Raw genomic sequence first — 23600 nt, 5'->3', positions numbered from 1 at the left:
CTAGCGTGGGACCCGTGCAACAGGCCAAAAGCAGGCTGTCGACAAGCAGTAAGATTTAACACACGTCCTGTGATCAGATGCCCATTTTAACTCCTAAACTATAGCATTAGTTTACTCTCATTAGTTCTTCTATGCCGTATGAGTCAAATGCTTCCCACAATCGAACCTCCAGGCTCATTGTTCAGCAAATGTTTATGTTCTCTGTATCCAACCATCTTTTTATCACCTTAGTTAGAGAATAAATTCACTGTAATATAATCAAGAGCTGTGTGTGTTGCCTATTTCTAGTTCCTGCCAAGAGAATTGACCCTTTAGATATGAGACTGACTGACTGATTTAAGATAATTGAGCGATTATTAACTAACTGATCACTAGTAATAATTGTACAATTATTCAAAACTACCTAGAGGTCCGGAGACTCTAGGATTATAACAACTCCGGTGGTGCCCTTAACGAGGAAAATTTTGATTTTATGAATCTTCAATTATGAATTCATAATTGGGTATCAATTCTCATAAATTTATTAAAATGCATAACTAAAATTTTTTAGGTCTGCTACAGTAAACATAGCAACAAGGGAATCAATACAGTGTCTGATTTTACAGGTATCTAAGTTTATTATCAGAAAATGGAACAATGAGAGAAATGGTATTGGAGCACCTACAATGTGTGATTATCTAGTCTGGGGCATTAAGCAGTGTTTATGATACAATTGTCAAAACTTGCTATATCAGTTGTGTCTATTTAGTTGCATGATGAGATTATACTAGGTGGTTAGCAGCAGCCTGTGGTTTACAGACTGGTAGGATCGTAAGTATTGGGGAGCTGCAGCTCAAAATACAGAATGCTGATGTTGCTCGGTGGCAGCTGCAGCAGCAACCTCTCAATGTCTGAAAGCACCTTTTAGATCTATTCACCTACATGCGATTATAGAATCATGAATCCAGATCTGTATTTGTGAGAGACATTAGAATCAAGCCTATCTGAAAGCCTGACTAAATAATCAAAAACATGGAAAAGCCAACTGGTAGCTGAATCAACTTAAGAAACAAAGAAAATCAAAGAATAAACAAACTAGTTGATCGTCCCTTGAAATACAGTACCTTTGCAGCTTGTCAGCTGGAGAACAGTTTTATTTCTGCTGACACTATTTCTAACTTGACACATCAAGTTTCCGGTAAGCTGACCGTGTAAGTTCATGCTAACATTTGAACCACTGAATTTGTCTTGTTTAGCTGCATCCCCAGCCGGTGATTGTGAGACTGCAGTCCAGTTTGTCTGGCAGTGGGATCTGGTCTGTATCAGTGAATAACCGTCCAAAGTGAAAATGAACTCTATTTCATCTCCTTCAGAGGAGCAGTTGATGATCATCTGTTCGGATGACAGACACATCTGAGAAACAACTGGCTTTGACACTGGAGCTGAAAGACAAACATATATGAACAAGTACAATATTAAACAGTGTATAATGCAAAGTAAATTTCACTGCTAAGTCTGGAAACTGTGGAGCCAATGGCTATTGCAATATCTCTTTAATTTAGAGGAAAACCTTTAAGACTTAGGACATTACATACTTTGAAGTAGGGCTGCAGCTAACGATGAATTTAGTATTCGATGCTTCTATAGATTATTTCAACGATTCATCGATGTGTCGTTTAAGAAGTACTTTTGCTTGGCGGCGGCGAACTCACTATTGTTTAGTGCAAGTGTAGGTATATGTCAATTGACATGAATTCATAAAAAATATGCACAAATATATTACAATATAACTATTGCATAAAAACATTTAAAAATGTAAAGAAAGTAATATATATTGAAATTAGTGGTGGGCCATTATCGGCATTAACGTGCTGCGTTAACGTGAGACTGTTATTGGGTGATAAAAAAAATATCGCCGTTAATCTATTCTCAAAGTTGGGTTGGGTCTATAGGGGAGAGCCGGGACGATTGAAACGCGGGACGAATGAAACACAGCGATTTTCTTGGAGCCCATACAAGTCTGATATGCCAAACTACCTCACCTTATCAGAACAGTGAAAAATCAGGTGGATACGTCACACTTTCACAGAGTTATATGACAGAAGCTGTTTTCAGTCACAGAAAGTAAATTCAGTCAAGCAGTCTTTTGCACCATGGTCGTGATCACATAAAAGATTAGTTAGCACTTGAACACATCCTGAAGTTTTAAATGCCAAAGTTTTACAGTTTAGAAGCTATTGAAGTTTAAACGTCAAGAGTCACTGTCCCGAAACGCAGCCATTCTACCTTATTTAGATACGGCGGGAGGGGGGCAGAGTCCATAGGTTGCAGGCTGGACCACCAGGATGCTCACAGCCAAGTAACAGGATCTTCACAGTAGACCAGGAAAACAGGCTGCAGATGTAGGCCTGCTACGCAAGCTATGATGACTTTCACCTTGATATTTTAGCGCAGATGTATACCTAGCCAAATTGCACTGTAGGGAGCGAGAACGAGTCTTCGAACCTGTGTGTATGCCTACTGTGAAATTACCACATCAAACGTGACGTGCTAACATGGATGCAGCTATGAAGCCGCTGGGTTTGCTTCAAGGAAAATTTATTTTTAAGAAGCTTCCCAATAGTTTTCTCAAGCAGTTTGTGATGCATTTTGGAAACAGGAGATGAGCCCCTGGTCTAATGCACCACCTGGCTTGATAAACCCGTTCTCAAAGACTTACTTTTAGTCATTATTTGGGTAGCACACATATTCTGAATGCCTTCGGTAGAATTCAAATGAGCCATTTTAATCTAGATTAATCTAGATTAATTCCAAGATTACAGTGAGATTAATCTAGATTTAAAAAATTAATCTATGCCCACCACTAATTAATCATTCAATCAACACCATGATAGATAGATAGATAGATAGATAGATATAGATGTTTTTTTGTTTTGTTTTTTAGAATTGACTTTAAAATTCTATTGATCACTTTTAAAGCTCTTCATGGCCACTTGCCTTGTTATATTTCTGAACTTTTAGTCCCATACACACCAGCACGTACCTTGAGATCCTCGGACAGAGGTCTGCTATCTGTTCCAGAGTCTCGACTGAAAACTAAAGGGGACAGAGCGTTTGCTGTCAGGGCCCCGAGGCTTTGGAACAGCCTGCCCGAGGAAATCAGGTCAGCTGAGTCAGTGAACTCTTTTAAGTCCCTTCTTAAAACATACTTTTATAGGAGAGCCTTTCCCGATCTTATTTGACTTTATTTTATCCCTTTTATTTTATTGTATTTTACTAATTTTATATTTATCTTAAATGTGTATTTTAGTCTTTTCAATGTTTTCTTGCTTTTATCTTGTATTGTTTTTGTATTATTGTCTCTTGGGTATTATTGTCATTACACTTGTTAAAGCACTTTGTAACTTGTTTTTGAAAAGTGCTCTACAAATAAAGATTATTATATTATTATAGATGTTACTTATTAGTATAAAATTACAAATGCCATTATATTTGTAAATTAAACTTTAATCCACTTGATGCAATATGCAATTTTTAAACTATTAGCTATTAGCAAAATATAAGCTATATGTTTAGAATAACTAAAAGTTACAGATTTTGTAATCATAATCCTGATTTTAGAATGTATGCTGGCAAACCTCAACACAAACTGCATTTGAGACAGACACAACATTCTTTTATAATTTAAACAAATAAGGCCCCTTAATTAAAAATTTTTATAGGTGTGTAAAAAAAACATTTTAACTATTAAACACATTTCTTTAATCTATCTTTTGTATTGAACATGCCTTTTATTTATATATATATATATATATATATATATATATTATATTTGTGTTTGTTTGTTTGTCTATATATATATATATATATATATTTATTTATTTTGTAATTTGGAAAATATTTGGTCTTACCTTGTATTTCTAGAGACATGTTGATTTTGTGCAATAATACACCATCAGTAGCTCTATATGTTTCCAACTGGTAATGTCCAGAGTCTTGTTTTGTTGCCTTCTCAAGCTTAAAAGTTCCATTTGAGAAGAATGCAGAATGATGGTATTCCTTATCTATAGATGCTACTGCATTATTGAGTATTTTAAAAATTCTTTTTTTGTGGTTCTTTGTCAACATCAATTTTTTATTTTCGCCGTTGGGCAGGTAAAAGGTCAGCGGCTCAGCGAGTGCTCCAAAACACCGCTGAGCTCCAGTAGGTTCAGATAAATTGCATTTCAAAGCTCCTGATAGGAAAAAAAGACATGAATATTAAAAATATTTATACAAAATAATAGTATTTCTAGTAACTGGTGTGTAATATTTCATTTTTGTATAGCCAAAAAATACCTAACCATTACCACTTACACGCAATGCAAAAAGTGTTTAAAGCCATACATATATTGTGAAAATATTTTCATTTATTTTAAGTGCAATCAGTGTTATAAATGTATCTATATAATTATTATAATTTGAATGGTAATGGTATTATTATGGTATGGTAACATAATAACTCATAATAAAAATGTATAACGTAATGTAATAACTGATTTTGAAGGATTTCAAATATTGCATCAATAAATCTTCGTCAACACACCAGTTCTGTTAAATGTTAACTTACCATTTGCCAGAGCTGTAGTTGTCAGACCTGCGATGATAATGTAGATGGACATCATTTCCTGCAAGATATATATATGGGGTTTTAGAAATGATAAGAAAAAATGGCTGAAATACTGCACTTTTTCTGCATACTTAATATCAACATTATTGGAGTCAAAATTACTCACCGCCTTTACAATAGGATATTGTCTTTGTGATTTGACGACTGGTCTGGGAATTTTCCACTGCCAGCAAGCTGGTATTTTTCTGGTCTTCGTGTCTTGTGTGAAAAGAATTGAGGAAGCGGTTATTTGAAGTCAGTTACTGTAAGTAGAACTAAGGCAATGAAGTATTCTCTGCTGCCTTTAGTTCACGATTCAAAATGATAATGCCCTGTGTTACGGCCCCTCCCCTTCCTGCTTCCTTCTCCTGCAGGAGGTTGCAGGCCAGGAAGCTGATTGGGCAGGGCAATCACCTGTGAAGCTTTACCTTCAGAGCTTATTTAGCCAGGACGGATCAGTCTTTTGTTCTCTCTCTCCTCCTAGGCCGGCATCTGACTGGGTTTGTTTTGTGTGTTTCTTTTATGTTTATCCTGACAGCACACACACACTTCTCACTCATCCATTCACTGCTGGCACAAGTGATGGTCATACTTTGACATGAACACCTGTTGTGTCTCACCTCCTTTTTGTCACGGGCAAAGAGCTGGCTTGTGACACCTGTGTGAGCTATTCCTGTCAATATGTGAATGCAGTTTATAATGTATATATGAATTTATTTAAGCAATGTGAATTGTACAGGTGATTACAGGCGATAACTTCTGTGTTGGGTACTTGTCAGGGACAGTCAGGCAATGAGGAGAACCAAAAAAACTTAACAACAAAACATAACTATACTCAAAAGATATGGATATGAACTGAAAAAACTGACCTACCTGACCGAGACACAAGGGAACATATATAGTGGCTTGGCCAAACCAATTTACACATAAGGGGAAAACAAAATGGACGACGACACAAAGTAAAACAAACTAAACCCAAAATCCCCCTCCAACATGGCAGCCCATGGTACAGCTTGATTGGCATGCCACAGGATATAACAGTCCTCCACCCGTGGCCCTGCCTTTCTTCCACCAGGACAGACCTTTCTCCAGCATGGTAACACAAGAAACATGAATAATATATGTTTAAAATGTTTACATAACCTTACAGTGTGAAAGTGTGCTCCATTTGAACAGTGTATTGCTAAAGCAAATCAATGTATATTGTAACTCAAATAAACTGTGTGCTGTATTTTGAAATCATGAATTGTTTGGCGTGTGGCTAACTGCAAAAATAACTTAACCTGTGTAATATGGCTTGTGTGCTGGTAGGCTTGTGTGCGGTATTACCATTGCTGGCTGTTGCCCTGTGTGGCTTGGGCCATCACAGTGCCCAACGCACAAGAAAATATTTGGATATTAACCACTTTAACGGCTCACACACAATAATAAATAGCTCCTTTTCAGTTGTTCATATTGTTGAAAAATGATTAGTGTGTAGTGGTGTGTTAGCTTCATATGCATGAAGTCAGCATGGATACAATATTTATACTGTGGTTGCCAGAGTGTCCCAATATATAAATTAAAAAGATGTGTTGTAAGTCAATTTGCTAAGATGGTGCCAGCTGACATGTGACACGCAGTGGGAGACAAATTAAAAATAAATGTGAGTTTTAAAGAGGTGGTATTATGCTCATTTTCAGGTTCAAAATCTTATTTAGGGGTTGTACCAGAACAGGTTTACATGGTTTAATTTTCAAAAAACACCATATTTTTTTCATACTGCGCATTGCTACAGCTCCTCTTTTCACCCTGTGTGTTGAAGGCTTCGTTTTAGCTACGGAGTGATACATGTTGTCTCTAAATGATCTTTGTTGGGAGTTGCACATTCACAGTTCCTAGTTAAGGACTACTAGCCAATCGGATGCAGAAAAGGGAAGCAAGCGCGGCTTCGGTTCAGCTATACATGTTGCCGTTGCTGACCAGCTTGGCAACATAGACTGGAGCAAGAGTTATTAATCTGTAACAAATGTATCTTTCATCCATAAAGTTTTACCTGAGCTCTGTCTCTACAGTTATAACTTTTTGTCTATTGACTGCCAGGAGGGTAGCTAGTGTTTGGTGCTATGTAGCTACTTGACTAGTAAGTTATCATTGGCTGCAGGCTGGAGGCATTTACCATGTAAATCCATCTAGTTATACTATACTGTGACTTACATTATGTTCATCTAGGAAATAGGCTATTTTTTATTTTATTTTATTTTTTAAGAAAATCGTCTGTGCAATTTATGTAGTTGTGGTGGTGTCACGCCACAATTTAGCTCAGGGATACTGACTTTAACTTAACATGGTGTTATCACCATATGAACGGCTTTAGTATTCTCAATATGGATAATTAATGAGAGGGGAAGGAAACCTCACCGTGAACAAAAAAAAAACAGGCTATATACAGACAAAAGAAATGACAGCTCTGCCTACAATTCACATTATACAAAATAAGAATTTGCCAGGTCCATAAAAAACAGTGTCCTAAGGAGAGGGCTGTCAGCCATTAAGGACATGCGTGAAATCATTTTACAATTTTTGCATATACGTTTTAAAAGAAATAATGTATATATGTTGTATGTATGCCATGTTCCAAGCATGGCATACATATTGGCTTTGACCAGAAGATGCATGAGAAGGATGCATCTCACAAAGACATGGGTGCAGCAACTGAAATGGAGGACGGGAATCTCTCTGTATTTTAATCAGATCTCTGTGTGAGGATGAGAAAACTTTGCATTTCTGCAAAGTGTACTACAAATAAGCATTTCCTGCCTCTCAACATGTAATCACATGGTATTTATTTCCAAACCAGGTACATGTACATTATTAACCATAGGTTGTATCACCAAAGTTTGTTAGAGGGCACTAAAAGTAAAGTCATGTCTAAGGTTGTTGACACAACAAGAAAGGAAAAAGGTGTGAATAACAACTTCTCTGTTCTCAATCTCTGCATTAGCCAAAATGACAGACCAGTGTGTGTACATATGTTTAAGTACAAAGAAAGACTAACAGATCAGACATTGAGAGAGACTCACCTTACCTCTAGTGTTGACATTAAAAGACAATTTTCTATCCCAGGGTATTTAGTTTAATATGTATATCAAGGCTCTACAGTGACTATTTCCCTTGCATTTGCCCCTAAAAATGTTTACGAGCACAATGTGCAAGAAAAGAATACAACCTATCGTAAGTATATGTCTGTTTAAATATATATCCACAAAAGAACTGTGGGTAATTTCACAAGATGTTTGGCCTGTGTTCCTTCATAAACTAGGCGGTTACACGGAATATGTGTGTGTAGGTTTACAATGTACTGTCCAAAGTCCAAGTCCAGTCTTTGCAGCACAATCTTCTTGCAAAGCAATGATTTTATTGAAATTAATGGAGGCGATACATATTTTCAAGCAGTGCTGTCTGTCAAAACATGGCCTAATAATTTGACTGGACTACCATGATTGGATTTGAGTAGAGTCTGAAATGATGAATAGTTGGGATGGAAACAGTGCTGTGCATCAATGCAGTATTTAAAGTAAGCAGACATACTAAACTAAACAAAAACCAAGTTGTATATTTACAGATTGAATAAAGATGTATGAGTCAGTTTCATGTCCAGCACTTAGTTACATGTGAGGACTTTTGGCTCCATCTTGTGTTTATAAATGATCATTAAATTGTTTAAAGCTTGTCAAGCTCCCTGTTAGTAACTGGAAGAACAGTTTGCATCCACTAGAGGTCACCGATGACCTGCACTTTATGTTCAGTAACTTTCCAAAAAACAACAATAAAGTCGGGTCCTATGCAAAGCAAAGGACTCTCCACTTGCTTTAAGTAGTTGCATGGAAACTGAAAGTAAAAACTAAAACGCATTAGTAACTTTATAAAAGTCAAATCAAAAACACACAAAAATAAGGAGCCCCCCCAATGCCCACTAAGTCAAATCTCAAAAATAAATTCTAATTACCTCGTGGCTTCTCTCAGGGCCTCAAGAAAAGTGTATATGAAAGGAGCCTGCACAATGGAGCAGCTTTTCTCTCCAAAGCAGAGAGTGCACAGTGCCTGCTCCAGCTACCACCTACTTAAAGCACTCCTTGGATGATACTATGGATAGACACTATTTGATTAACCTTTATCTTTACTTCCGGGTGAGTTATGCTACGGCAATGGCAGCACAGACAGGGTGATCGCAGCACCCTCTGTGGCGCTGCCAAAAGTTAATCAAATAGGCTAGTCAGTTATTTTTGATTATTATTTTTAATAAATTTGCAAAGATTTCAAACAAACTTCTTTCACATAGTCATTATAGGTATTGTTTGTAGAATTTTGAGGGAAATAATGAATTTAATCAATTTAAGGCCTCAAGATACTACTTGAAGATACTATCTTGAGGCCCTGAGAGTATCACGAGGTAACAAGGTAATTAGAATTTATTTTTTTTGACCTAGGGTCCTAGGGGGGGCTCCATACAGAAACAATAATCCTGTCACCTTATAGAATCGGTGGTTTTTCAGATGTAGATATGAGGTTTCGAGCAAGGTTAAGGCTGAGGCTAGATCATTATTGTCTAGGAGACAGTGATGTTACATTCTCATTTCAATTGCTTAACAAAGTTTAAAAAGTATTTTTTAAAAATGAAACTACAGTAGTCTACAATTTTTATGATTTATACAGTCTGCAAGAATGTCAGTATGGTTGTCACTGTGACAGCAGTCACAGTTGTGAGTCTTGTTTTTTTATGTACAAGGCAGATAGAGCTAAGAGTATAGTGATAACACCATTTCTCGCAGTCACATTCACAACTGTAGGATGAGAACTTACACATTAGTAAAACAGAAGCAAATATCAAACCAAAACTACTAAATGCTCTTCTTATACAATCAGCCTAATATAATTATTTAAATGTGTTGTTTGTTTGTTTCCAGCCTACAGTTTACTGATTAATTTTAAAATGTAGGAAACTTGTCAGATCTGTAGCCTAATGAAATTAAGCAATTGTAAAATTAATAAACGCCATAACTCCCACACTACTGCTCCCACACAGCTGGGGATTTTGTTTTCCCTTTGATGTGAACTGGAGTATTAGGTTCACTGTTGTCAGCAGAGGTCAGGTGACCCTCAATCAAATCTAAAAACTGAAAATCGAATATGTACCCAGAGATTGAATATTTGGGTCCAGCCCTAGTAGATATGTTGCTCAGGGCCCGGCTCTGGGCTCTTGTGTGGATCAGTGAATGACTGAACTCCGTCTACCTCCAGAGAGGTTCTGGTAACAAACACAGCTGGCTTTGACACTGAAGCTAGAAGATATACTTTCCCAGAGGAAATCATCAAAAATAATCAACATGTTTAATTTGAAATTACAAAAACTCTCACAAGTGTCTATTTAGCACACCTGTGAGTGTTTTTGTAATTTCACTGTGTGAGCATGAAGAAGCAATGGGCAAAACGCGTTGCTCACAATAAATGCAGTAAAGTCAGATAAGTATACGGTAGTTTGTTTTTTGACTTTTCATGCTTTTAAACTATTTGTAATTGCAATGATTATTATACATTTTTTATGTAATAGCATAATTTGCAGTAAATATTTGATAAGGGCTTCAGTCATTGGTAAATAAACAAAACACTAGCAAATAGTTCATGTAAACGTATGTGTTAAACCTAAAATATTGCATGAATAAATCTGTAGTTGTGTTGGTCAAAACACCAATACTACTAGACCTACTACAGTTACCCTGAAGTGTACTTTTGGCCAGACCTTTTGGCACCAGAGCTGTGACGGTTATGTAGATGGAAATCATTTGTTGTAACACAATCAAATTACCTTTTATAACATGTTGGATTTCACTTGAATGCAAAACGATAAACGCATTAAAAGAAATTCAGTTTTATGGGTTTTAGTTTAAATTGAAAATGCACAACGCATCCTCATCTCAGTGCGTCATTACTGACGCTTTCAGACAGCGTGACAAAGTGTAATTATTTTGTGCTAAAGATACCCTTCAGAGTCCGTATGAAACACCACTGTGTGCTACATCGCAGCAACACAAAGGAAGCTAACCCTACCTGCTCACAGACAATGTGCACAGCTGTAGGTCGACATGCATAATGTCAGTGACAGGTTTAGGCACTAACATTTATGATGGTTATGGTAAGGGTAGGGGGCTTCGGGGGGCTGTCAACAACTTTAACATGTATGTAGCTAGCGCTAGCTAGCATTTCCGGTCTGTACGAGACACCCCAGAGCGTTTCATACAGACGCACCCGGAGCGTCTCACACATACGCTAAACTAACTAATAACTACGCTTTGTCACTTAATGAAAGCGCCCTGAGATGAGAACGGTCTGAAATACACTTTAATAAACATGGACATTATAAATGCCTTGTGTAGATTATCTGCATATGTCTGTGAAGATTCTCATTCATTCAGGTCATACTTATCTTGAATATACCTTCAACCAAGTTCAGTTGCCCTTAATTTTAACCCATCTTGGATTATCTGCATGATTAGAAGAGAGTTTCAGTCATAAGAATTCAGCCTTTCAGTCTTTAAAAAAATTCAAGAATCATGCTGAAAAATGAACGAGTAATATGTTATTGCACAAATTCAGTACACTTTAACTCATAGAACAGGCTCAAATTTAAACAACTTTCATTCACCGCTTGTACAGTGTTTGTGGCATATTGACTGGGCTTTGAATTTCACATATGGGGATGCTTATTTGCACTTGCCAAAGTAAAACAGAATCTTTTGTGCATTTACATGTACTGTCCTTGTAGTATTCAAAATGACTTCTGACCAAAAACAAGTTCTCAAACTTAAACCCTTGAACAATGGCAGTATTTGTTGCTGCTATTGAATATCACTTAAACTACCTCAGTGACTTTCTGAATGCAGTTACAATGTATTTTTTAGGATATTATGGCATAGAAGAGCTTAATTGATAATATTATTGGAAATGCAAACATATTAATGTGTAGTGGAGAGCAGTGTGCTTTATATCTATGGGGTCTCCTTTTATTTTAGTTACCAGGATGTGCCAATATATGCCTTCAAAAGATTAAAAAGAAGCCCATGAGGAATGACACACATCACACAGACTGTGGTTTCACACTACAACTCAACAGCTCAGGGATACTTGATTATAGTGTATGTGTGTTTTATGTTATCACCAACATCTCTTTACAGTTTACCGTAAAGCCTACAGTAAAAGAAAAAACAACAGAAATTGTTGTCTGATTCATGGATCTTGTTATTATCAAATCATGTATAAAAACACTGGCTTTTGAGTTTCCATACTGACTTGAGTTGTTGAGGGCAAGCATTTTAGCCATTTTGTAATCAAATATTTGAGTGGACGTACATCCATAACGGTAGGCAACATGGCCAGGCTTGAAACTCGACAGCTAATAGGGAATTACACTTTTTCTACACACTGTAACTGATGTCAGTCAGCATTCTGGTTCTCACTCTGGTGTTTGTGGCTTATTGCCTTGCATGTGAATGTTCCATTGGCAGGTGACTGGTTTAATTCTGGTCTTCTTGTCTTGTTGTGTGCATAGAATCAAGGAAGTGGTCAATTGTATTTGGCTTTGCACCACTGTTCAAAATAAGACTGCTGGTCTTATTTTGTACCTATTGAGTTTCTGACAGTATTCAGATAACAACTGCTGACTTAAACGTGTCATCAAGACATCAGTCTTGTGTGCTGGGTTTAATTTAAGAATGAATATGTCCTACATTCATGTACATGGGTTAACATGAATATTTAGCTATACTGTGAATTTCAGAGGCCAAATATGGGGTATAACTGTTTCTAGTTCATTTCTACCTAGTGACACACCAGACCACTTATAAATGTTACCCACATGATCAAACGACAACAAACAATGACATTTTTGCCTCAGTTGATCATGAAGTTTGAAATGGAAAAGATTGTATTTTATGTTTGCGTGAATGCGTAGTGGTAAGCTTGGACTAGACAAAGATACAAGGGTTGACTTTTTGTTTTAGTTGCCAGGATGTTCAATCCTATCTTTGCAAAAGATTTCAGTCCACTGTTCACACACAGATAGATAATAATGGATGTCAGCTACCTATAAGGAAAGATACTATGCAAATGGACAAACCCCACTTCAGTGGTTTGGTTTTGGAACTGTCAGTCTTTTCATCCTACTTGAAACTTGCACAACCCTGTCTCTACGAAATCACTTTTATATGCTACAAATTGTGTTATGTTGAGTACGGAAACATGATTATCTAACCTAGATCATGTTATCTAATAATATTTTTCAAGTGCAGGAACTGCTACATTTATTTCTCTTTATGGACTTTGTAGGCAGGATTTCAAACCCAGAGAACAGGATTCACTCATTCATTCAAGAGTTTGGTTAGGTTTTGGCAACAAAAGCACTTTGGTTAAGGTGTTTTTGTTAATTTGAATAAAGTAATCACGTTGTTTCTGTCACACTTCATGTCACCTATATCCATATTTAATCAAGAACTTATTCTTACCCAGGTATTTTTAGTGTGCCCTAACAAAACCTTTAAATGGTTAAATCACGCTTTTTTGAGTGGATATTGTCTGGAAACAAATTAAACACATTTTGCAGATATGTTCAGTTTAAAACTTTTGCGACTTGGCAAATATTTCAATTATATAATAAAATGTCCTCCTTGTGTTAATGGAACACATTATATGTGCAGCATTGTGTTTCCTTCAACTTATTTGCTGTTTCAAATAAGTCGGAAATATACATTGACTACAATAACAACAGACTTACGAGTTAAATACCACCATTTTTTTCCTTTCAGTGTAAATTGCCCCAGGCACAGAAATAGACTAGTGTTTGTTCAAAGAAACATTAAGAGCTCAAAGAAGAGAGCAGAGATGTGGTCATGCTGTGGCAGACTAATGTATTTGATAAGAGAATAAACACAGTTCCATGACCTGATGCTTGATGTAAAACTATAAGATAATATAAACAGTGCGATTTTTGGAAATAAAAACAAAAAAACACGGGGGTTGGGGAAACAGGTGTACTGTGGATTGATTGCAAAGTTTATCACAGTTTGAGAAAAGGTTTTCTACCAATGTCACTTTTTAAATTAATATGTACATGACGTTAGATCACGATGCAGTGAAAAGATTGAAAAGACAGGTGTATGCTGGGTTTAACTTTGAAGCGCAGTGAGTCGGTAAGGGGAAAGCGACTGATTTAAAAAAACTGTCACTTTAAAGTGTGTCAATCCCATAGCTGTGACTTTGGGCATTTTCAGTGGTGTAACTGGGACACTAGGCTGCTTGTAATCATAGAAACAGATCATCATATTCAGATGTTTATTGAAGCTTCGGTAACATTGGCTGCCTTCCCTTCGACACACTGCTCCGCTGATGTGTGTGTGTGCTCACCAGAGCAAATGATTTGTGAGTGTGACAGGTGATTATTAACAATCAGAGCAAGACAGCAGAGTGGCGGTTACCTACACTTTGTAGACAAAAGTACCGGGGCACTCCTGTCTCAATACTTTTTTTCATGTGTGGTCTTTCTTAAGGGAAATCTTGATGCTACAACATACAATTTTGGACAACAGTTCTTCTAACAGTTTGTGTTTGGCCTTTTCCTCTTTCAATATGACAATGCCCCCATGTACAAAGCCAACTCCATAAAGAAATGTTTTTCCCAGTTTAATGAGAAACATTAAGAACTGTTGTCTGTGGAAAAACTTGACTGGCCCTACAAATTCTAAAATCTTGTAGAAAGCCTTCCTAGAAGATGTTATAGCAGCAAAGGGGGGAGGGGGGGCAACTCCATATTAATGCCTATGGATTTAGAATGGGATATTATAAAAGTAATGTGTAGATTTCCAAGTACTGTTGTCCATATAGTGTATCTACATTTTTATATACAGTCTATGATCTACATACAGAGGGAGCTACATCAGAGCCAAAGTAGCACATTTTAAAATGAATTTACCCCAACAAAACCAAGGATCGATGGAGGAGTTTTGTGATCTGTTGCACCACAAGTGAAGAAGCATTGATCACTCTAAGAGGGGGATAATATTATAGTCCCACTGGGAATTCAGCAAAGGACAAGGCTGTAAACCAGAAAGTGAAATTATGGTAGACTGTGTGTATTTTTTTATGACCATTATGTTAATAAAATGTTAGGAATCTTGTGGTAAAAATAATCACTACATTGTTTGCAGCTTCTACTTCCTTCTTTCCGTTAGTAACTGCAAGGACAGTGTGTATCCTCTAAATGTCACTCAAGTGTTAAACTTTTTATTGTTAAATTATTGACAATATTACAAACCAAAGTTCATTATGAAGCAAAAGACTAATTTCATCAGTTGCAACCTTAATGAAGAAAACCCCAGAGGAAATCATCAATATTATCATGTTGTTTATTTGGAAAAAAAAGGTCAAAACACTGTTTAATAAATCATCTACAATGTCACACTACTACAATGTGTGATTGCTTAAAAAAACAACTCCGCAATTTCAAAATAGTAGCTCAAAAAAATCAAGAGAAAACAAAGCAATTCTGTTAACAGTGACAATATTACATAGTAACAAGTATCTTAATCAAAAACTAAAACAAACTTCATTCTACGAGTGGTACTAAGTTTCACTTTTTCCCAAGCCTCAAAACAATGATAGTAATAATGCTTAATAATGTTTAGAGAAAATTATCTTGCATTGAGGTGTGAGTTTGGTCTGGTTTTCCTTGAATTTTTTGTATCACTCTAACTTCTGTGTAGACAACTGCATCTTCAGAATTACCTGGGAAAATTAAAACAGATGAAGTGAAATGTGAAATGTGTTTTGGAGTTGTAGCCTGTCACGGAGGACATCTGGTTGTCTTATTAATCTTTTTCAACAATATAATTGTCATGGTATTAAATGAAGGTTCAATGTGTAAGTTTTAGTGGCATCTAGCGATGAAGGTTGTGAATTGCAACCAGTGATTCATGGTGCATTCATGTGTAGACATCTAGTTCACTAACCGTTATAACCATATTACAAATTACATGTTTGCAAAATATGTATATGCAGTACATGATTTTTCACAAATCAAAGTTCTGTATACTTCTTTATGCCAAACACGAACTGTTAAAAGAACTGTTGTCTAAAATTGTATGTTGTAGCATCAAGCTTTCTATAAGGAAGACCACACCATGAAAAGAATGAAGCCCCTGCCAAAAGTATTGGGACAGGGTTGTCCTGGTACTTTTGTCCATGTAGTGTAGAAATGGCTCATTCTAAGGTAATAAAAACATAACTGTTCAATATTTAAGGTCTTCAAACACATAATAAAACATAGTTGTGGATATTATATTGTATTTCAGTCAATAGATCCTCATAAATGTCACACAATGAACCTTTAAATAAATGTAATGCTAGTAATTTGCTAGTTTAGTTTAGTTTTTAGTTTTTGAAAATGCTTAGTTTTAGTTTAGTTTCAGTTTAGTTCAGTCCAGTTTTGTTTATTCACAAAACATTAAAATACAAGGGACACCTTTTTTAAGCTATCTAAAGCATGTAGGGGGCCAAACACTAAGCGCATATATATATATATATTTGTTGTTTTTGTTTTGTTTGTTTTTTTGTTTTTTGAAGTACTAACATTGTCTACCAAGTGGTCCCAAGAAATTTATTACATCAGTCTCTAGCTCTATCATTCTTGGTCAAATAGATGAAATACATGCAGTAAATATAATGACCATCAGACACGTTAACCCAGTGCAAGGGGAGCTCACAATCAATATAGGCTGCTAGGGGCAAGTTCATCACACATGCAGGATGAGCTCTAAGCCAGACCATCAGAAAGAAAAACCACCAAGACAGTGACTCACTACCTGCAACCCAAGGTAAACTAAACACAACTCTGTACAGTTGTTGCACTAATATTATTTTATGCACATGTAGGTTATGTATAAAAGATAATAGAAAACATGTTCAAATCCCACCAACAACCAGCTGATCCCTACCTGGGTCTCCCCGGCAAAGTTAGCCTCCCTCTAACGTCACTTGGGGCTCTCCTCATAACAACGATCCCCAGCTGCTACGCTGCGGCCAGACGCTCTTGATGGATAAAGCAGTTGTGGCAGGACAGCCACATGACATGCAGCTTGCCAGCTCTTCACGCGGAGAACAAAAGCATTACACACCCGCGGCACACCAACAGGTGGCTATCGGACTGCTATTTGCTAATCACCGCACGCACCTCTAAACTGCCGGTCCGGCAAGACCAATTGCCCGCAACGTCACTTCCCCCGGCTTCATATCCACTGAAATGTAGGCTTCGGTCCTATGAAATAAATAAACGAAAACTAAGGACTTTTACTCTTTCATTTTAGTTGCTTTTTGTTAGTTTTGCAAACCTACAACATAGTGTTAGTTAGTTAGTTTTGTAAAGCTTCGTTTTTATTTTTATTTCAGTTAACGACAATGTTTTTTCACATCTACTTTTCGTTATTTCGTTCGTCTTCGTTTACGATAATAACCTTGACTGAGACAGATGAAGACATGGAAGAACATTTCACTCACCCTCATTAATATCTGTTGTGGATCTTGGTTTGTTATGTAGATGTATTATACCAAGACATAGAGCCACGAGGAGAAGAAGTGTGACAACACCAGCTATCACAGTCACAGTCACAAAGTTAGAAACATCTAGGAAACACAAAAAAATATCAAACCAAATTAGATGACAGAATAAGATAACAGAATAATAAGTCAAATATTTCTTGTCCATTATTTGTCCTCCATCAGGTATTCTACATGTGTTAGAAAACCCCAAGCAGTAGCATGCAAAATAAGTGAGTGAATTTAATTAAGATTTTTACAATTCACCTACAAACCTTTGTAGCTTTGTAGGTGAATAATGTTTAATGTTCTGCTGACATTGTTCCAAACATTACACATCAAGGTTCCTGTCAGCTGATGGTAACATCTGAAACAACAGCCGGTTTGTCTTCAGTTTTATTCCCAGCCACTGACTGCTGTCCAGCTGCTTGGGGACTGGCTCTGGCCTCTGGTTTGTATTAGACCATCCTAACTTCAAAATTTACTGCACTCCTTCAGAGGAGCTCTGATGAACTCTGTTCATTGTTTTTTTGACAGTTTAGTAACTATTCAAACTTTATCATCAGAAAGTAAGCTATGTGTGTATAGCAATTCCTGTAAAGAGAGTGTAATATTCCCTCTTTCCCTATATTCCCAGTGGTTTCAGTGGAATTTTTTTTATGAAATGACAATAAATCGCATTTATTTTATAGTTTAAAATAGTATCTTTAATCACTGTTTTAGATATTGAGAATTAGTATTCAACACAATCTTTGTTTCAGAGTTTCAGAACCATTTTTAAAATCTCAAACCCCTTTTTTAACCTACCTTGTATTTCTAGATGCACTTTAACTTTTTTCAGTAAAGCACCGTTAGATCCAAATTCTTCCAACAGGTAATCTCCAGAGTGTCTCTTCATTGCTTTACCTAGATTGATTGTTCCATTTGTGAAGCGTTCAAACTCATTTGCATATTCCTCATGCAGAGTCACTGTCTGATTTTTGACTATTTTTAAAATAAGATATTTATCATCCTTTGTCAACTTAACCTCTGTATATTCTGCATTTGGCAAATGAAAAATCAACAGCTGTCCAACGGCTCCAAAACACTGCTGAGCTCCAGTAGGTTCAGAGAAATTGCATTCAATCGACCCTAAAAAAATTAACAAAAAACAATCAAATGCTTAATGTAAAATACAGATGAGAACAATGTAATTATATCATTATATTTTTGCTGCCAAAGTCTTAAAAAAAACTTTTAACTTATTTTAATAAACATTTAATCTATTTTAAATAATAAATGATTGTCTATACACCATACTGTTAACTGCAGTAACATACTTTCACACTCCAATGTACCTTTTCCCAGAGCTGTTGTTGCCAGAGCCATGAAGATCATGTACATGGAAATCATTGTTTTCTGTTTTAACATATAAGACACATGTAATGTATGTTACAGTTTATTTCTATGTACTGTTAATACACTGTAAAATTAGTAAATGTAAGATTATGTTTTAGTTTGAAGTTGTTTTTCTCCTTACTAAAATTCTAAACTCTCACTCACCGTTGTTGTGATGTCTTCTATGTGTCTGTGAATTTTCCACTGACAGAAGGTTCCTCTTGTCTTGTTGTTTTGTCTTGGTGTGTAATGAGAATAAAGGAAGTGCTTGCTGTGTTGTCACCCATAACTTGCAGTACTTTGGCAGTATATGCGTCAGATATAGACTGCTGACAAACTATAGTTTCCCAAGCTTTAAATGATGTTTTGTATATCTTTGCTGTAGATTTTCTACTGTCTTCAATTTTAACATTTCCAAATGATCTGCTTTGTGAGATGTTCCAGTCATTGTGTGAATAATTACATTTACCTAAAACTGTTTCTAAATACAGTAACAATATATTAATTATGAGATTATGACCAAAAATGTAAGTATATAATCGGCTGTTCTAAAACATACTTAAATTATGGGCCCAAACCTGTGTTTCTGGTGTTTGTCTATAAGGCAAGATGAGGTAAGATGTACCTTTATCGATCCACTAAAGGGGATATTCAGATTAGCACAACAACACAGCAAAATGAAACAGGACAAAATGAATGGCCTAATATAATGGACACCAAACAAAAGACTTTAAATTATTAACACTTGTAAAAATCCCACACATACTGACATATTGTATGTATTACAGACACACTATCACAACCTGGCTCAAGGGCCATGACAAAAGAGGGAACGAGGCAGTGTAAATTATCAAAAAGTGATTTGAGAAGAGAATGTAGTTTGACCAGGTGGAGCTTTAACTGCACTGGCTCACAGGTCCCAGGTGCACCCGATCTGCAATCACCTCAACAGAACAAAAATGGTTAACAACAATGAGGTATCAGTCCCACAGAGTGGCCCAAACCAAGTCACACGCATACACATACACACACGCACAGAGGTAGCCACTTGGTGCATCTGATGAGTTAATTGACGCTCAATTTTGGTGAAAAGTTATAAGGGCTCTATCATGAAACTAAATGACTTTGTAGACTAAAGAAGGCATAGCTAAATGTTGAGTTTGGCCTACATGAAGTGGTTGTGGTGACATGCTAGATCTTATCTGCTCTGTGAAACTGGGTTTTCGTAATTGTTTACAAAATGACGGTATATAGTATGATTAGTCAAGGTCGGAGAATAATGCACTTTATTATTACAATTATCCTACTGACCTTCTTATTCAGGCAATCAAAAATCTGTCAAACTATCTCATGTAAAATGTAGAACCATGCAAATTGATTAATTTTGTTGTTGTTTCAATGGTTGCATTCATTCACTGGTTTCTCCCATTATTTAAAAAAATTGTATTTTGTTCTTTCAGGTAGGACAAAGTCAAAGTGTCAAGTGTCAAATCACAAACTGTTCAAAAGCTGTTTAGAAATAGCCATTGAAATAGAAATTGATACCAGTGCGTCCTCTTTTATAACTGCAGAGCACTTTAAGCTAATTAAAGAACACTAACAGAAGTCTTTACTCTGAGGTTTTAGTTTCCATTTCAGCTATACATCTGCACAAAAAGCCTCTATCTGTGAATGCACCATCCTTTACCTTTGTCAAACAGGCACTGTATGACCTGTTTACCTTACTACTCAGGGTGTGTCACTTTTTGTTGTTGTTGTGCATCTAGTACCCGTTTCTCAACACATCTTATAGCATAATTTCTAATGTCTTAACGTAATGCATTTGGTTTTAAAGGCATTTAAAAAAACAAATGGCTCCAACACCCATGTGAGGAAACTTCACATTATTTGTTTTATACATTTACAGTATCTCACAAAAGTGAGTACACCCCTCACATTTTTGTAAATATTTGATTATATCTTTTCATGTGACAACACTGAAGAAATTACGCTTTGCTACAATGTAAAGTAGTGAGTGTACAGCTTATATAACAAAACAACAACACAACACATCACACAGCCATTAATGTCTAAACTATTATATATATACCTCATGGCAAAGAACTGTTGCTCTACATAAAGATGGCCTAGATCCTCATGGCAAAGAACTGTTGCTCTACATAAAGATGGCCTAGATTGCCAAGACCCTGAAACTGATGTCTTGAACCAGAAAAATTATTAAAAATTATAGATTACAACCTACTGTAGGTATATGTATGTATATCTCTATAAATATTAATCCACAAAAAGAACTGTGGGTAGTTCTCCAAGATGTTTGGGCCAATATCTGCAAAGTTCCTTCAAAAACTATGAAGAATTGATGCTGTTTTGAAGGCAAAGGGTGATCACACCAAATATGTGTATGTTTAAAAATGATGTGTGACAGTTTCAAATGACATTTATTTGGCCTATGCAGTGTATTTCCAGATGTGTTGCATTGTGGCAAAGGTTTGGTAAGGTCCAGTGTTTTGCAGCACAACCTTGTGCTCTTTTGGCTGAGCTTTGGCACCCCTGGTGCTGCAAAGCAAATGGAGGGAGTGCACATTTTAAAGCAGTGCTGTGTGTTTTAACATGGCCTCATAATTGGACTAGACTACCATAAGTGGAGTTGAGTAGAATCTGATGTGATATGACAGTTGGGATGGAAACAGTGCTGTGCATCAATCCAGTATTTAAACTAACTAAAATAAATGTTACTAAAATTAGTAAAACATTAACTAATAAAATTAAACTAAAATTAACAAAAACTAAGTTGTATATTTACAGATTGAATTTATATTTGTGATTCAGTTTAATGTCCTAGTTACTTTTCAATTCAATTTTATTTATATAGCGCCAAATGACAACAACATTTATCTCAGAGCGCTTCTCATAAAAGAGCAGGTCTAGACCGTACTCTGTGATGTTATTTACAGAAGCCCAACAATTCCCAACAAGCGCAAGCACTAGGCAACAGAGGCAAGGAAAAACTTCCTTTTAGAGGCAAAAACCTCGAGCAGAACCATGGCTCAGGGTGGGCAGCCATCTGCTTCGACCGGTTGGGGGTGAGAAAGAGTGCAAGAGAGAGACAGAGAGAGAGGGAGGGAGGGAGGGAGAGAGAGAGGGGAGGAAGGCAGCCTACACAATATACACACAGAGATACAGACAGTAAAGGTAATGTTGCTATAGACTGAATGAATAATGGTACAGATATTTATATTAGTGTTAATGATAATAATCATAATGTTAAAGATGATAATAACAGTAGGACTAGTAACAATGATTGTAGCAAAGGGTGTCGAGCAGGAACACGGGGGCAGCAGGTGACTCGCAACCACAGATCCAGACTCCACAGCACCAAGAGCCAGAAAGTGATAGGAGGAGAGAGGAGAGGGACGAGAAAGCACAAGACTACGTGAAAGGGAAGAAGTCAAGTTATTAACATGCATTAATGGGATGAGGTTGCATACAGAGGGAGAGAAAGAAGAGAAAGGAGCTTAGTCCATCATGGGAAACCCCATGGCAGTCTAGGCCTATAGCAGCATAACTAAGGGATGGTTCAGGACTCACCTGAGCCAGCCCTATAAGCTTTATCAAAGAGGGAAGTCTTAAGCCTACTCCTAAATGTGGAGACGGTGTCTCCCTCCTGAACCCAAACTGGAACCTGGTTCCACAGGATTCTACTTTTGGAGACTCTAGGAACCACAAGTAACCCTGCATTCTGGGAGCGCAGTGCTCTGGTGGGGTAGCAAGGTACTATGAGCTCTTTAATATAAGATGGTGCCTGACCATTAAGTGCTTTATAGGTGAGAAGAAGGATTTTAAATTCTATTCTGCATTTTACAGGAAGCCAATGCAGTGAAGCTAAGACAGGAGAAATATGATTTCTTCTTCCTGTCAGAACACGTGCTGCAGCATTCTGGATCAGCTGAAGAGTCTTAATGGACTTTTCGAGCAACCTGATAATAGGAAATTGCAGTACAGCCTGGCAGTAACAAATGCATGGACTAGTTTTTCTGCATCATTTTTAGACCAGATGTTTCTGATTTTTGCAATATTATGTAGGTAAAAAAAGACAGTCCTTGAAATTTGCTTAATGTGAGACTTAAACTACATGTCCTGATCAAAGATAACTCCAAGATTCCTCACAGTGGTGCTAGAGGCCAGGCCGATGCCATCCAAGGAAAATATATATGGAACTCCATGACTAACGTTGGCGTGCATGGAGGACTCATTGTTAACTTGTACAAACTGAAATCGATCTGATAAATAGGACTTAAACCAGCTTAGAGCGGTTCCTGTAATGCCAATGAAATGTTCCAATGTCTGTAATAGGATCTGATGGTCAATGGTATCAAAAACTGCGCTAAGATCTAATAAAACCAGTAATAAAACAGAGACAAGTTCTTTGTCTGATGCAATTAGGAGGTCATTAGTCATTTTTACCAGTGCTGTCTCTGTGCTATGATGAACTATTAATCCTGACTGAAAATCCTCAGACCCTCATGGGGTCTAAGAGGCAGATGAAAGATGAAGAAATTATTGAAATTAGTTGGTAAAGACTGAGGAAAGCAAAGCAGTCTAAACATATATCTGGTTTTACAGCTGTTTCTAAGGTTCCTGAGTTTAGAGATAAGTCGGTGCCAGATAAGTCAGTGTTACATGTGAGGACGTTTGGCTCCATCTTGTGTGTATAAATAAGCAGTGCATTGTTTAAAGCTTGTAATTCAAGCATAGTAATTCAAGCATAGTAATGAATACATGAGTAATTTAAAAACACAAAAATAATGATCTCTTCACCTTTCAGCATCGGTAGTTTTTAAGCTGTACTGTAGATATGAGGTCTCAAGCAAGGTTAAAGTTTGGGTTGAGGCTGAGGCTGGATCATCATTGTCTAGGAGAAAAGCATCTGATTTCAATTGCTTTAAGTTTATAGATGCTGTAAAAAAAAAATATATAT

General features: G+C 36.6%; 1 protein-coding gene across 1 annotated transcript in view; it reads right to left on the bottom strand.

The window, feature by feature from the left end:
- Positions 1–18644, bottom strand: part of LOC123963073 — a 22476-nt gene extending 3832 nt beyond the window's left edge. Inside the window, exons 1-8 of the mRNA XM_046039599.1 lie at positions 18583–18644; positions 18053–18376; positions 17207–17332; positions 16648–16967; positions 4755–4846; positions 4589–4646; positions 3891–4214; positions 1104–1421 (exon numbers count right to left, since the gene is read on the bottom strand). Coding sequence (XP_045895555.1) covers positions 1104–1421; positions 3891–4214; positions 4589–4643 — 697 coding nt within the window. The 5' untranslated portion in view covers positions 4644–4646; positions 4755–4846; positions 16648–16967; ... (1 more) ...; positions 18053–18376; positions 18583–18644. The remainder of the gene's footprint in view (positions 1–1103; positions 1422–3890; positions 4215–4588; positions 4647–4754; positions 4847–16647; positions 16968–17206; positions 17333–18052; positions 18377–18582) is intronic.
- Positions 18645–23600: the final 4956 nt, after the last annotated feature.

Source organism: Micropterus dolomieu, linkage group LG23 (genome assembly GCF_021292245.1).
Source record: "Micropterus dolomieu isolate WLL.071019.BEF.003 ecotype Adirondacks linkage group LG23, ASM2129224v1, whole genome shotgun sequence".
NCBI classification, from domain to species: Eukaryota; Metazoa; Chordata; class Actinopteri; order Centrarchiformes; family Centrarchidae; genus Micropterus; species Micropterus dolomieu.
Note: the sequence above shows the minus strand (reverse complement) of the source record. Positions and strands in the feature narration are given on the sequence as shown.